This window comes from Bombina bombina, chromosome 5 (assembly GCF_027579735.1).
Source record: "Bombina bombina isolate aBomBom1 chromosome 5, aBomBom1.pri, whole genome shotgun sequence".
Taxonomy (NCBI): domain Eukaryota; kingdom Metazoa; phylum Chordata; class Amphibia; order Anura; family Bombinatoridae; genus Bombina; species Bombina bombina.
Genome location: NC_069503.1, coordinates 243680476 through 243697216, shown reverse-complemented (window position 1 = coordinate 243697216; position 16741 = coordinate 243680476). Strand labels below are relative to the sequence as shown.

Sequence of the window (16741 nt, the reverse complement as noted above, 5' to 3'; positions counted from 1 at the left end):
GAAGGTTCCTTTAAGTGACGTCATCCAAGATAGCGTCCCTTGAATTCCGATTGGCTGATAGAATTCTATCAGCCAATCGGAATTAAAGGTGAAAAAATCCTATTGGCTGATTGAGCTTCAATTCTATTGGCTGATTGGATCAGCCAATATAATTGAGCTTGCATTCTATTGGCTGATTGGAACAGCCAATAGAATGCAAGCTCAATCCTATTGGCTGATTGGATTAGCCAATAGAATTGAAGCTCAATCCTATTGGCTGATTGCATCAGCCAAAAGGATTTTTTCACCTTTAATTCCGATTGACTGATAGAATTCTATCAGCCAATCGGAATTCAAGGGACGCCATCTTGGATGACTTCACTTAAAATAACATTCATTCGGGAAGAAAACTTCAATTGAAGAGGATGCTCTGCGCCGGATGTCTTGAAGATGGACCCGCTCCGCGCTGGATGGATGAAGATAGAAGATGCCGTCTGGATGAAGACTTCTGCCCGTCTGGAGGACCACTTCTGCCGGCTTGGATGAAGACTTCTCCCGGCTTCGTTGAGGACTTCTTGTCGCTTCGCTGAGGACTTCTCCCGGCTTTGTTGAGGGTGGATGTCCGGTCTTCAAAACTGCAAGTGGATCTTCCAGGGTTAGTGTTAGGTTTTTTTACGGGTTTATTGGGTGGGTTTTAGTTTTAGATTAGGGTTTGGGCAGCAATAGAGCTAAAAGCCCTTTTAAGGGCAATGCCCATACAAATGCCCTTTTCAGGGCAATGGGGAGCTTAGGTTTTTTTAGTTAGGATTTTATTTGGGGGATTGGTTGTATGGGTGATGGGTTTAACTGTTGGGGGGTTGTTTGTATTTTTTTTTACAGGTAAAAGAGCTGATTTCTTTGGGGCAATGCCCCGCAAAAGGCCCTTTTAAGGGCTATTGGTAGTTTAGTTTAGGTTAGGGTTTTTTTGGGGGGGGCGGGCTTTTTTTATTTTGATAGGGCTATTAGATTAGGTGTAATAAGTTTAAATATCTGATAATTTGTTTTTTATTTTGTGTAATTTAATGTTTGGGTTTTTTGTAATTTAGGTAATTGTATTTAATTATTTTAATTTATTTAATTGTTGTGTAATGTTAGGTGTTAGTGTAAGACAGGTTAGGTTTTATTTTACAGGTAAATTTGTATTTATTTTAACTAGGTAGTTAGTAAATTGTTAATAACTATTTAGTAACTAGTCTACCTAGTTAAAATAAATACAAACTTGCCTGTAAAATAAAAATAATCCCTAAGATAGATACAATGTAACTATTAGTTATATTGTAGCTAGTTTAGGGTTTATTTTATAGGTAAGTATTTAGTTTTAAATAGGAATTATTTAGGTAATGATAGTAATTTTTATTTAGATTTATTTTAATTATATTTAAGTTAGGGGGTGTTAGGGTTAGGGTTAGACTTAGGTTTAGCGGTTAATAAATTTAGTATAGTGGCAGCGACGTTGGGGGTGGCAGATTAGGGGTTAATTAATGTAGGTAGGTGGCGGCGATGTTAGGGGGCAGATTAGGGGTTAATAATATTTAACTAGTGTTTGTGAGGCGGGAGAGCAGCGGTTTAGGGGTTAATACAATTATTATAGTGGCGGTGACGTTGGGGGCGACAGATTAGGGGTTAATAAGTATAATGTAGGTGGCGGCGATGTCCGGAGAGGTAGATTAGGGGTTAATAAATATAATGTAGGTGGCGACGATGTCGGGGACGGCAGATTAAGGGTTAATAAGTGTACTATTAGGGGTGTTTAGACTCAGGGTTCATGTTAGGGTGTTAGGTGTAAACATAACTTTTATTTCCCCATAGGAATCAATGGGGCTGCGTTACTGAGTTTTACGCTGCTTTTTTGCAGGTGTTAGACTTTTTCTCAGCCGGCTCTCCCCGTTGATTCCTATGGGGAAATTGTGCATGAGCACGTACGACCAGTTCACTGCTGACTTAAGCAGCGCTGGTATTTGTAAAAACCCGTAATAATAGCGATGCAGGTAAGTGAGCGGTGAGAAAAACTGCTTGTTAGCCCTTCATAGCTCCTAATGCAAAACTCGTAATCTGGCTGATAGACTGTTGGCATCAGTTAGTGAACCTGTCCGCCTGCAATCACCTCTTGTTATGCTGAATCACATGGCAAAATTTAACATTGCACAAGAAGTTTCTTGTTCAATGCTACCCCCTGCTGCTGCTGCGCAACCAATAGCGCCAGAACAGGGCATGTCAATTACCCTGAACAAGTGAGTGTTAGGGTGATTAAGCTCATCACCTCTGAGATGGCGGAGAGGCAAAGAAGCAGTTTCTTAAATATGTTTTAATATTTTTCTTATTTTTTAGATATCTAACACCTAGATTACGAGTTATTCGCGCTATAGGGAAATTAACGAACGCAACAAAAGTTGCGTTATTTAACCACCTAAAGTGCAGACATTACAAGTTTTCAAACAGCCGGCTTGTGCGTGCGATATGGTTGCGTTGAGCTACATACCGCACACAATCCAAGCACTGTTTTGACATGCTCGTGCACGCATCCCCTATAGACATCAATGGGGAGAGCGGCCAAAAAAAAGCCTAACACCTGCGATCTCGGAATGAAAAGCTCCATAAAGCAGCCCCATTGATGTCTATGGGGAAAAAAATGTTATGTTTAAACCTAACACCCTAATATAAACCCTGAGTATAAACACCCCTAATCTGCTGCCCCCAATATCGCCGCCACCTACATAATGTTAATAACCCCTAATTTTCTGCTCCTGATATTGCCGCCACCTAAATAAAACTATTAACTCCTAATCTGCCGCCCCCAACATCGCTGCCACTATACTAAAGTTATTAACCCCTATTCCCCTGCACCTATTCCCCTGATTTGAACAGCCAATAGAATTTCATTAGCTCTCATCCTATTGGCTGTTTTGAACAGCCAATAGGATTTCAGTAGCTCTCATCCTATTGGCTGATTTGAATTTCCAAAATCAAATCAGCTAATTGGAATGCAAGGGACGCCATCTTGAAATGTGTACTTTGCATTGAAGATTCAGTGTACGGCAGCGACCGTAGGAAGAGGATGCTCTGCGCCGGATGTCTTCAGGGTGGACCCACTCCGCGCCACCGGAATGAAGATAGAAGATGCCGTCTGGATGAAGATAGAAGAGGCTACCTGGATGAAGACTTCTCGTTGCCTGGATGAAGATAGAAGAGGCCGCTTGGATGAAGACTTCTCGTCGCCTGGATGAGGACTTTGCCACTTGGATGAAGATCGTTCAAGCGGGACTTCAAAAACTGTAAGTGGATCTTCGAGGGTTAGTGATAGGTTTTTGTAAGGTTTTTTTTTGAGTGGCTTTTTTTTTTAGTTTAGGGTTTGGGCTTTTCGTAAAAGAGCTAAATGCCCTTTTCAGGGCGAAGCAAAAGAGCTAAATGCCCTTTTAAGGGCAATGCCCATACAAATGCCCTTTCAGGGCAATAGGTAGCTTAGGTTTTTGTTAGAGTTAGGTTTTTTATTTTAGGGAGTTGGTTGGCTGGTGGGTTTTACTGTTGGGGGAAGGCTTTGTATTTGTTTTACAGATAAAAGAGCTGTTTAACTTAGGGCAATGCCATACAAAAAGCCCTTTTAAGGGCAATTGGTAGTTTATTGTAGGATAGGGTTTTTTATTTTGGGTGGGCTTTTTTATTGTGATAGGGCTATTAGATTAGGTGTAATTCTTTTTTATTTTGGATAATTTCGTTTGTTATTTTTTTGTAATTTAGTGTTTAGAGTAGTGATAGGATTTTTTTTAAGTTAATTGGTAGTTAGTTTAGTTTTAGTTTAATACTTAAATTATTTTAATTGCTAGTTTAAACTTAGTTTTTTATTATTTGACAGGTAAGTTTCAATTTAATTTAATAAAGGGAAATTGTAATTTTAATCTAAAGTTAGGGGGCGTTAGGTTTAGGGGTTACTAGTTTAAATTAGTTTATTGCGAAGTGGGGGGCTTTTGGTTTAGGGGTTAATAGTTTAATTTAGTATATTTTGTTGTGGGGGGCTTGGAGTTTAGGGGTTAATAGGTTTATTATAGTGGCGGCGGTTTAGGGCTTAATAACTTTAATATAGTGGGGGCGATGTGGGCGGACGGCAGATTAGGTGTTAATAATATGTAAATAGTGTTTGTGATGTAGGGGGCCGGTGGTTTAGGGGTTAATAACTTTATTATAGTGGTGACAATGTCGGGGAGCGGCAGAATAGGGGTTAATACATTTTATTAGTGGCGGCGATGTCGGGAGCGGCAGATTAGGGGTTAATAACTTTAATATAGTATTTGCGATGTGGGAGGGCCACGGTTTAGGGGTTAATAGGTAGTTTATGGGTGTTTAGTGTACATTTGTCAGGGTTTTTTTCCCTGCTTTGTTTGCCATGTGCTGCTGGCAGTCATTTTACTCACCGCTCTTGCTGACTCTGGTGCATAGTGTGTGATGCTCATCATTTCCTGCATGCCCTTTTATGACCAGACTGATGTACATCATCCATGTGAGACAGGTTGCAGTCTCAGAATTGTGATGTCATCACTTATTATTTAAAGGGCCTCTGTTCAGTATGCTTTGCCCTTGTGTTGTCTCAAACCTGTTTGTGAGAGTTCTTGTGTATTACCTGGCTGTCTGACGTCCCTCCTGGTTCCTGATCCCTGGCTTGTTCCTGACTCTGCTGTTCTCCTTGTTCCTGATTCAGGCTCATCTGATTATTCGCTTTCGCTCCTGACGCGGCTCGTCTGACTACCAGCTCTGGTTTTGACTCCTGGCTTGTTTTTTGACTTGTGGACTTTTTATTATTTTTTGCTTTTAATAAAGGTGTGATTATTTTTGCACTTCTCGTCTCAGTCTGATTCCTGGCACCCTGACATTACGCAAGGGCCATGAATCCTGATGGTGCTAATAATCCACCTTTACCTACCATCATTTCCAGGATGGATGAACAGGATCACCGCTTGGATCAATTTGCACTAGCCCTGCAAACCCTGTTGACTCGCACTGCACATTTGGACCAAAGTGTTCCGCAAGCTATGGCTGCTCCTAATTCCGCTGCTGCACCTAGTCCTTCCAGAAGCATGTCCGGTTCTGCACCTCTACCTCAGAGATATGGAGGTGATCCTATTCAGTGAAGAGGGTTTTTGAACCAGGTGGGCATTTACTTTGAGATGTTACCTCAGGTGTTTCCCTCTGACAGAGCTAAGGTGGGATTTCTCATCTCGTTACTCTTTGACACAGCTCTTGCCTGGGCTAATCCCTTGTGGGAGACTAATAAACCTGTGATTTCAAATTACCCTGAATTTGTGGCCTCCTTTCGAAGGGTATTTGATGTTCCGGCTCGCTCCTCCTCTGCTGCTAAACGACTCATGTCCATTCAGCAAGGTACGAGATCTGTTGCTCAGTATGCCATTGAGTTCCATACGCTTGCTGCAGAGGTAGGTTGGAACAATGAAGCCCTTGTTGCCGCCTTCTTTCATGGGCTTTCAGATGTGATTAAAGATGAAGTTGCTGCCAGAGATTTACCAGAGGATCTTGAGGCTTTGGTGTCTTTTTTGATCCTAATTGACATCAGACTCAGAGAGAGGCCCTCTTTCAAGGAGCACTTGCGGAAGCCTCCTGTTCCGTTGTCTCCTACATGTTCGTTCCCACCCATGCCTCCATCTCCTCCCATGCCTCCTGGTCCCGAGTCACCAGGTACTGCTGAGCCGATGCAGTTGGGATTCACGCGTCTCTCCATGGCAGAGAGGGCCTTTAGGAGGAGGGAGGGGCTCTGCTTCTATTGTGGGTTACAGGGCCACCTTTTGAAGTCTTGTCCTACATGGCCGGAAAAACGCTCACACCTAAGGTCCTGTCGGGGACAGACCTTGGGTGGTTTATCCTCGTCCCCGGGAACCGCTAAAGGTCATGGTTGTCCTTTCCTAGGTGGACTCCTCCATAGTCACCTAGGCTCTTGTTGACTCCGGTGCTGCGGGCTATTCCATTGACAGTGCTTTTGCCTCAAAGCACTCCATTCCTGTTTTGCCTCGGTCTGTTCCACTTGCTATTGAGGCCACTGATGGCAGGCCCCTTCAGCCTGCATTTGTTACTCACGAGACCGCTCCGTTATCCATGGCTGTTGGGGCTCTCCATTTTGAAACCCTCCAGTTCCAGGTAAATTCTCTGCATTTTCCAGTTGTTCTGGGTAATCCCTGGCTCCAAAAGTACAATCCCAGTCTTGACTGGCGCAGGTCCGAAATTTTGTCGTGGTCTCAGCAATGTATTTCCACTTGTCTTCGGAAACCAGTTAAAGTCTTGTGCACTTCTTCGTTATCTCAATTGCCAGAGGAGTACAGAGAGTTCCTAGACGTTTTTGACAAGGTGCGTGCCGGTACGTTGCCTCCTCACCGGTCTTACGATTGTGTCATAGACTTGCAACCCGGAGCCATTCCTCCTTGGGGCTGGATTTACCCTCTGTCTGTTGCGGAGAATTGTGCTATAGGGCAGTATGTTGCCGATGCTCTGTCGCGGGGGATAATCCACAAATCCTGCTCTCCTGCAGGGGCTGGCTTCTTCTTTGTGAAGAAAAAGGGTGGCGAGTTAAGACCATGCATCGATTATAGGGGTCTTAATTGTCTTACCATTAAGAATGTTTACCCTTGTCCGCTCATTATGGAACTCTTTGACCACCTTAAGAAAGCTACAGTCTTTTCTAAACTTGATTTGAGAGGAGCGTACAATCTCGTTAGGATTAAGGAGGGCCTCCAATGGAAAACAGCATTTAACACCAGGAGCGGGCATTATGAGTATCTTGTAATGCCCTTTGGCCTATGTAATGTTCCTGCTGTTTTCCAGGAATTTATTAATGATGTCCTACGAGATATGTTGCAACAGTGTGTTGTGGTGTATTTAGACGACATCCTCATACACTCACCCACACTTGAGGCTCATCGTTCTGATGTTACACGGGTTCTTCAGAGACTACTTGAGAATGGCTTGTTTTGTAAACTCGAAAAATGTGAGTTCCATGAGACTCAAGTAACCTTCCTAGGTTATGTTATCTCCGTTGCAGGGTTCTCCATGGATCCTGACAAGTTGTCTGCATTTCTGCAGTGGCCTCGCCCAGTTGGTCTTCAGTCTATTCAATATTTTTGGGGTTCGCCAATTACTATAGAAAGTTTATTAAAAACTTTTCTTCCTTTGTTAAACCTATCACAGACATGACCCGTAAAGAGAATGATCCACTCCATTGGTCACCTACTGCCATTAAGGCCTTTGATAGTCTTAAAACTGCCTTTGCTGCCACTCCAGTTCTGGCTCATCCTAACCCTGCCCTGCCTTTCGTTCTTGAGGTCGATGCATCTGAGACTGGAGTAGGTGCCCTCTTGTCTCAATGTCCTACACCTGACGTTTCCTTGCATCCGTGCGGTTTCTTCTCTAAGAAATTGTCTCCAGCAGAGTGCAATTATGAAATTGGTGACAGGGAATTACTGGCCATAATTTTGGCACTCAAGGAATGGAGGCATCTTCTCGAGTGTACTAGCATACCAGTGCTCATTCTTACTGACCACAAGAATTTAACTTCTATATCTGAAGAAAAACGTTTGTTGCCCCGACAAGCCAGATGGGCGCTATTTTTGTCTCGGTTTAATTATGTGGTCTCCTACCTGCCTGGTAGTAAGAATGTTAGAGCTGATGCCCTCTCTTGACAATTTTTGCCTCTGTCCAAGGAGGAGTCTGTACCTACTCCAGTTATACCTCCTGACCATATTTTGGCTACCATACGTACTAATTTGACTTCTCCCTTGGGGGAGGAGATCCTGGCTGCACAAACCAATGCACCTCCTGAGAAACCTAGTGGTAAGTGCTTTGTTCCTGAGAATCTTCGAACTAAACATTTGCAAACTTACCACTATCCTAAAGCTGCAGGTCACCCAGGCAAGAACCAAATGATTTGGTCTGTCACTCGACAATTCTGGTGGCCAGGTCTTCGTTCTAATGTTGCTGCGTATGTTGCCTCCTGCTCAGTTTGTGCACAGAATAAGACTCCTCAACGTCTTCCTGTGGGTCTTCTTCAACCTATTGCTAATGGTGAGCATCCTTGGACACATCTTTCCATGGACTTCATTGTCGAGCTCCCTGTTTCTAATGGCAATACTGTTATCCTTATGGTGGTTGACTGTTTTCCTAAAATGTCACTTTGCATTCCCTTGAAGAAGCTGCCTACCACTCAGGAGCTTGCTTCAATTTTTGCCCGGGAGGTCTTCCGTTTACATGGGTTACCCAAGGAGATAGTGTCGGACCGGGGTAGCCAGTTTGTCTCCAGATTTTGGCGTTCCTTTTGTGCTCAAATGGGGATCCAGCTTTCCTTCTCCTTGGCATATCACCCTCAATTCAATGGGGCTGTGGAACGGTCTAATCAAGCTCTGGAACAGTTCCTCCGTTGCTATGTCTCAGATCACCACAATAATTGGTCTGAACTGTTACCTTGGGCAGAGTTTGCTCATAATAGTGCTATTAATGCTTCCTCCAAGTTATCCCTGTTTATGGCGAATTATGGGTTTCAACCATTATTGTTGCCCGATTCATTCATGTCTCAGGGTATTCCGGCTTTGGAGCAGCATCTTCGTCAACTCCGTTCCACGTGGGTGCAGATTCAGGATTGCCTTCATCGTTCTATGCAGCGCCAAAAGTTCCAGGCTGATCGTAGGCGGCTGCCCGTGCCTTCCTACCAGGTTGGTGACAGGGTTTGGCTGTCCTCCTGCAACTTGAACCTTCGTGTGCCTTCCAATAAACTGGCTCCCCGTTATGTTGGTCCTTTTCGAATATTCCGATGGGTCAAATCCTGTGGCCTACGCTCTTGACCTTCCTCCTGCAATGCGCATCTCCAATGTTTTTCATGTCTCCCTCTTGAAACTATTGGTTTGTAATTGGTTTACCACTGTGTTGCCTCGTCCCCGTCCTATCTTTGTTGACAACCATGAAGAATATGAGGTCAACAGCATTATTGACTCTTGTATGTCCAGGAGCGGCGTACAGTATTTGGTTCACTCGAGGGGTTACGGTCCGGAGGAGCGTTCATGGGTTCTCTCCTCTGATGTTCATGCTCCCCCCTCCTCTGTGCTTTCCATGCCCATTTCCCCAATAAGACTCTTGTCTTCCCGCGGGGGAGGGGTCATTGAGGGGAGGGTACTGTCAGGGTTTTTCCCTGCTTTGTTTGCCATGTGCTGCTGGCAGCCATTTTACTCACCTCTCTTGCTGACTCTGGTGCATAGTGTGTGATGCTGCTCATTTCCTGCATGCCCTTTTATGGCCAGACTGGTATACATCATCCATGTGAGACAGGTTGCAGTCTCAGAATTGTGATGTCATCACTTATTATTAAAAGGGCCTCTGTTCAGTATGCTTTGCCCTTGCGTTGTCTCAGACCTGTTTGTGAGAGTTCCTGTGTATTGCCTGGCTGTCTGACGTCCCTCCTGGTTCCTGATCTCTGGCTTGTTTCTGACTCTGCTGTTCTCCTTGTTCCTGATTCCGGCTCATCTGACTATTCGCTTTGGCTCCTGACTCAACTCGTCTGACTACCAGCTCTGATTTTGACTCCTGGCTTGTTTTTTGACTTGTGGACTTTTTATTATTTTTTGCTATTAAAAAAGGTGTAATTATTTTTGCACTTCTCGTCTCAGTCTGATTCCTGGCACCCTTACAATCTTTGTAGCAGTTTAGTTATGAGTTTTATGTAACAGTTTTGTAGCGTAAAACTCATAACTACTGCTTTTAGATTGCGAAACGGATCTTGTCGGTATAGGCTGCAACGCAAGCTTTTTAGCCTCACCGCAAAACTCGTAATGGCAACGCTATAAAAGTCCCATGAAAAAAGTAATTTTTACATGTGCGGGACTGACGTTGCGTTACAGGCTAAAAGGCTTGCAGTACAGCTATACCGACAAGACTTGTAATGGCTGTGGTGCTGTTTTAACTCTGAAATGGCCATTTTTTCAGCGTTAAAAACACGAACGCACAATTTGTAATCTAGGTGTTAGTTTTTTAAATGTATTTAATAAATTGCAATCCGTTTTCTTTGCTATGGAACATGTTTCTCCACTAGAAATAAAATAATAGTTACAGAGTTTATATTTTTGGTTACTATATAGTTAAATAAAAATTGTTTTTTAACAGTTATGTTTTGGAACCCAAGGATTGTTATCCAACATTAAATGGAATTGCTAATCGCTGTGTTAATGCAGTGAGTACTGTCAGACACAGGAATGACAGTGTCATGGGGTGAAGACTATTCAAATCAATGCTAATGTGCTACTTACAAACAGGTGTTACTAATTTACTTCCTGATGATGGTTATTAATCACATGGACAAGCTGCTGTTCAACGTAATCTGCTACGTTTACGTGTTGTAACAGAATATAGAAATAAATTACACCTTGTTTTTAAAAAAAAATAAAAAATAAAATAAGAAATAAAAACACACATATCTGTGAATGTTTCCAATAAACCTTTCCAGGGTATTAATTCCCGTTTGTGATGTGCTTCTTATGTAAAACAATTTATTTTAAAAAAAGTAAATATACCGTTGGAGACAATAAAGGAAATAGTGTAAATGTTATAGACTAGCTCACCCCATATGTGAATCTTACCCCCAAGAGACCTCTGACCCTGAAACCCTTCTTTCAGGCAGATACTCACATTTGGCCTCTGACCCTGAAACCCTTTACTTTAAACTCTGTTGTGGTTCTGAGGTATTCTGCTGTTCCTCCTGTTTCCACAGACAAAGTGTGCAGTCTATTAACCACTGGGTCAAGGACTGTTCATTAGCAAATGATGCAAGAGGCAAAATTTGACAGATTTATGCACAATGTAAACATAGGCGCCTTTTTAACCTGACATAGAGGTAACAGTGCCTGAGATTCAGAGAGTTGCTTAAATGGACATAAAAGTGCAAAAAGATAATTTTTTTAATGTACCATTGCTTGCATATATGCATGTATTTAACCCCTACAAATTAGTTAAACACATAGTTAATGTCTACTGCAGAGACCTAGCTGAACACATATGGTGAGCCAAAAACAATAAACATTTGTGCGTAGCTACCAATCAGCTGGCATTGCTGCTCCTGAGCCTATAAAGTTATGTTTTCCAACAAACAATACCAAGTGAAAGAGGTATATTTGATAATTAAAGCAAATTGTAAAGTATCTGAAAAAGGACAGGAAACACCAAACTTTCTTTTATGATAGAATGTACAATTTTAAATAGTATCAAATTTGCTACATTCTCTTGTTATCCTTTGCTGAAGGATTAGCATTGCACTATTGGCAGCGCTGAACACATCTAGTTAGCTCAGTGTTTCCCAAACACGGGCCTCACGTACCCCCAACAGGCCTGGTTTTCATTATAGCTGATCTAATGCAATGGTAAAGTAATCAGCTGAGCAGTAACCATGGATACTAACCTGCTCTCACCCATCAGCTGATTATTTCACCTGTGTACTAGTTCAGCTATAAGGAAAATCAGGCCTGTTGGGGGTACGTAAGGAACGCTTTTGGGAAACACTGAGTTAGCCAATCACAAGTGACAAATATGTGCAGGTACCAATCAGCAGCTAGCTCTCACTAGGGTAGGATATGTGCGTATTCTTTTATAATAAGGGATACCAAGAGAATGAAGCACATTTGAAAATAGATGTGATTGAAGTGTCTCAAAATTCCATGCTCTATCTGAACCATGCAAATTTAATTTTGACTTTCCTATCCTTTTAAAATTAAATGCTCTACCGCAGAGTTCTTCAAACCATGGGTCAGGACCCATTACTGGGTCACAACAACATGTTTAATGAGTCGTGTTTGTGTGTGTGTGTGTGTTGTATGAGAGTGTGTGTTTTTTTGTTTAAGAGTGTGTGTGTGTGTGTATGTGTGTTTATGAGAGTGTGTGTTTTTTGTTTGTTTGAGAGTGTGTGTGTGTGTGTTTTTGATTAAGAGTGTGTGTTTTTTGTTTGTTTGAGAGTGTGTGTGGTTTTTGTTTAAGAGTGTGGGTGTTTTTTGTTTGTTTGAGAGTGTGTGTGTTTTTTGTTTTTTTTAAGAGTGTGTGTGTTGTTTGAGAGTGTGTGTGTTGTATGAGAGTGTGTGTGTTGTATGAGAGTGTGTGTGTGTGTTGTATGAGAGTGTGTGTGTTGTATGAGAGTGTGTGTTGTATGAGAGTGTGTGTGTTGTATCATGAGTGTCTGTATTATAACCATTTACAACACTTTCAAGTATGACTACAATCAGGAATAAAGCTTGCGCATACATTTAGTCACTTTGCTGATAATTGCAGCTATCTTGTGGTATATTACTTAAAGGGCCAGTAAACCCACCAAATAATGTTATATAATTCTGCACATAGTGCAGAATTATATAACAAAAGCTTAGCGCCACCTTTCTAAAGCAAAGGATTTCACAGATATTTTCCTACGAAAATAAATTTTACAGAACGCCGCTCCTGGCTCTACTGAGCTGGTCTGTTTTTTTCCAAAGTGCATCGGACACGCGGTCTAGTCACAGTGCACCCGAACGCACCCGATCTCGCCATTAAACTGACTGTAGCTCACTCCCGCTCTGGTCTGGTAGCGGGAGCAAGCTACATTCAGTTAAATGGCGCGATCGGGCACACTGTAACTAGACAGCGTGCCCGATGCACTTAGGAAAAAAAACAGACACGCTCAGTAGAGCCAGGAGCAGTGTTCTGGAAAATTCATTTTTGTAGGAAAATATCCGTGAAATCCTTTGCTTTTGAAAGGATACACTGATATATAGGGGCCCATTTATCAAGCTCCGAATGGAGCTTGTGGGCCTGTGTTTCTGGCGAGTCTTCAGACTCGCCAGAAACATCAGTTATGAAGCAGCGGTCTAAAGAACGCTGCTCCATAACCCTGTCTGCCTGCTCTGATGAAGCGGACAGGAATCGCCGGAAATCAACCCGATCGAGTACGATCGGGTTGACACCTCCCTGCTGGTGGCCGATTGACCGTGAGTCAGCAGGGGGCGGCGTTGAACCAGCAGCTCTTGTGAGCTGCTGATGCAATGTTAAATGCGGAGAGTGTATTTCTCTTCGCATTCAGCGAGGTCTTGAGGACCTGATCCGCACTGTCGGATCAGGTCCACAAGACCAATGATAAATAGGCCCCATAGCATCAGAAGTTTACAAAGTTCCAATACAAGAAAAAAAAAAAAGGCAAAACATCAAGATACAATAATAATAATATGGACCAATGAAATATTTTGCCTATCAGAATGGAAACCTTCCAAAATATTAAAGGGGCCACTCATGGTCCTCATATATACAAAAATAATATTTATAAAAGAAGGTATCTTTAGATAAGAGAGACCAATTATGGATCTCATATAATAACCTCTTTTTCAAATAATTAATTTAATAAATAAGCTCAAACTTTTTAAATACTAGTTGAACTACAGTAATTATAGTAGGCATGTATGGCTGTCTATGTTATAATAAGCAAATAGCATGATATTGTTAACTGATTGATAATGTATTAACCTTAACACTAAAGGTAAAATTAAGCGGTAACTCTGTAAAACATGCCAATTAAATAAGGGTGTAACTGAATAGCAATACCTTAACAGGAACAAAATTGAGCAATAAATGGTTGTTACCCAAGACAGCTTTTGAATTTGCAAAACATACTATTGTCTTCAAGTGTTGGCTCTGTTGTGGAGATCAGTAAGCAGCAAGCAATACTTGCAAATCGTTTCTTGCATGACATTATGTTGGTGTCTGAAAATGGACCGATATATTACAGGGGGGAATGACCCCTATGAATATCAATCAGATGACTTACAATTCCATAATCTTTTTATATAGTTTATACATGTGAGGGTTTTATTTCATTGATTAATACTGTTCATGTGAATTACATTGTTATTTCTTATTTTATTTTTTTACCTGTAAAATCTTATTTGTATTTTATTAACCAAAAACCACTGTTTGTGTCTTTCCCACAGCTTATTGTCAAGATTCATATGAATGATAGCAGCACTAAAACCTTAATGGTAGATGAACGGCAGACAGTAAGAGATGTATTAGATAATCTTTTTGAAAAAACTCACTGCGACTGCTCCATTGAGTGGTGTTTATATGAGGTACTCCCTGAACTACAAATAGGTAAGGAGATCTGCTGAGCATTTTTTCTCAAATGTCAGAGGTTTTTAAATTAAGTTAAAGGGACATTAAAGTCATTCTCTCTCTTTCTCATACATTTAAGCAATCAACCTCTGCACTGCAAAAGATCTGCATTTATATGAAATGTCTTTAAAACCTTTGAAACTGTTTGCTAGCAAAATTTGCATAGTTTTGCAGTACAGGGATATAACCCTAGAAAAAACTGAATGCATATATTTATCTAATCTCCTTTGCTGTTGTCAGCTAGAAACAGATATATATGAGTAACTGAGCTGATCAAGCAATCACTGTGAAAAATGTTTCACAGTTATGGCTCTCAATGCTGCAGGATGCATTACAACCTCTCAAAGTTAAAGCATATGAATTTATTTTACTCTGCATTATTATACATTTCATGAGGTATTTAATGTCCCTTTAAACACCAGATGTAATTATTGTTTCTGCAATCCAGGAAAGTAAAGTTTTTAAAGGGATAGGAAGGTCAAAAATGAAATGAGCATGGGTGCACTTTAATTTAAATATAAGCGTTTTGTAATATACTTCCATAAGCAAAAATGCTTATAGTAAACGTTAATACTGTTTTTCTGCATCATACGCACATATCCTGTGAGGGCCTATGCACAGTATTCAGACACTACACCTTCTCAGAGAGTCCGCAGGGGCTTGTATGACACAAATTACATCTTCAGAGCAATACACAGCACAGCCAGCTCTTTAGAAGGTGTAGTGTTTGAATTCTGGTGCACAGGCCCTCATAGGATGTGTGTGTATGCTGCAGAAAGACAGTAACTTTAACACATGCACATTTCAGTTTTAACCTTTCTAATGAAAATGATTCTCTATTTTTGCTGCTAGCAGTCACTGATGATATATTTGTAATAATACATTTTAACAGAAGAGCCATAATGTTGCAAGTAGTAGTAGTAGTTTTATAATCATATATTTGTTTAAAACAAGTTGATACAAAATAACAAAGGGCGAAAATGGAGAAATCTTACTACATTTTTCCTCGCCAAAAAAAAAGGCAGCCGTAGCAAGCCTTGCGCTGAGTATGGGAGCACCGTAACTCCCGAAAATGCCTTCCAAAATAAACTAACACCTAACGCATGCGCAATGTCTATCTACCTGTCAACCGCAATCCCACACCGCAATAACTAATAAAGTGTATTAACCCCTATATCCGCCATCAAACCCACACCGCAAGTAATAACTCAATTATTAACCCCTAAATCCGCCAACCCTAACTACCTATTAAAACTATTAACCCTTAATCCGCCATTAACCCACAACGCAATAAACCTATTTAAGTATTAACCCCTAAACCGCCATAGCCCACAACGCAATAAACCTATTTAAGTATTAACCCCTAAACCGCCATAGCCCACAACGCAATAAACCTAACCCCTAACCTAACACCCCCTAAATGAACCCAAATTACCTAATTAATGAAATACTTAAGTTACTATTAAATTAAAAAAAACTAACACTACTTTAAAAATACAGGTGTCCCTCGTTTTACAATGGTTCAATTTACACCGTTTCAGAATAACAACCTTTTTTTCCAGTCATGTGACTGCTATTGAAAAGCATTGAGAAGCAGTGCATTTATTAAAATAGCCAGTAGGTGGAGCTGTCCGCTTGTGTTGCAGCAAAGCCAAGCAAGCTGAAATTAATCAGTTTAACCAGACCTGAGCTATCAAGCAGATTTCAAAGGAACAAGATCTTCCGGTCTATAAATCAGTCCAGATTGGAATGCATAGAATGAACTGTTTGCATAAAAGATTACAGAAAATAATAAAGAAAATTAAAAATTTAAAAAAAAACTATACCTAATCCCTATGAAAAAAAAAAACCCCAAAATAAAAACACCCCCTAATCTAATAAACTACCAGTTGCCCTTAAAAGGGCTTTTTGCAGGGCATTGCCCCAAGATAGTCAGCTCTTTTTCCAAAAAATACACAAACCCCCCACCCACCAAACCCTCCCAAAAAAATAACTTAACACTAAAAACCCTAAACTACCGATTGCCCTGAAAAGGGCATTTGTTGGGCATTGCCCTTAAAAGGGCATTCAGCTCTTTTTCTGCCCACCCTATCTAAATAAAATAACCCCCCCCAAAAACCCCTTAAAAAAAAAACCTAAGTCTAACCCCCAAGTGGTCCTCACCTGTCCTGAAGTCCGGCGGAGAAGGTCCTGTTCCAGGCGGTGAAGTCTTCTTCCAAGAAGCGACCTCTTCTTTCTTCTACCAGGAACCAGCCGGCGCGGAGCGGAAGGCGAAGTTGAAGACCGATGACCGTGGAGCTGAAGACCGGTGACTCTGGAACTGAAGACCGGCGAGAGTGGAAGTGAAGACCGCGGAGCCATGGAGCGTGGAGGATCCTCTTCATACGATCTCCGCCATACACTGAATAGGAATTCAAGGTACGCGATTAAAAATGGCGTCCCTTATTATTATTATTATCGGTTATTTGTAGACTGCCAACAGATTCCGCAGCACTATAAACAAAGGGGGAGTACAACAAAACAATTATAGGGATCAAATGGGTAGAGGGCCCTGCCAAGAGTTGCACTG

At 41.4% G+C, this 16741-nt stretch overlaps 1 protein-coding gene across 1 annotated transcript in view; it reads left to right on the top strand.

Annotated features, from left to right (window-relative positions):
• APBB1IP (amyloid beta precursor protein binding family B member 1 interacting protein) overlaps positions 1–16741 on the top strand; it is a 352897-nt gene that overhangs the window by 166027 nt on the left and 170129 nt on the right. Inside the window, exon 6 of the mRNA XM_053713908.1 lies at positions 13992–14151. Within this exon, the coding sequence (XP_053569883.1) occupies positions 13992–14151 (160 nt within the window). The remainder of the gene's footprint in view (positions 1–13991; positions 14152–16741) is intronic.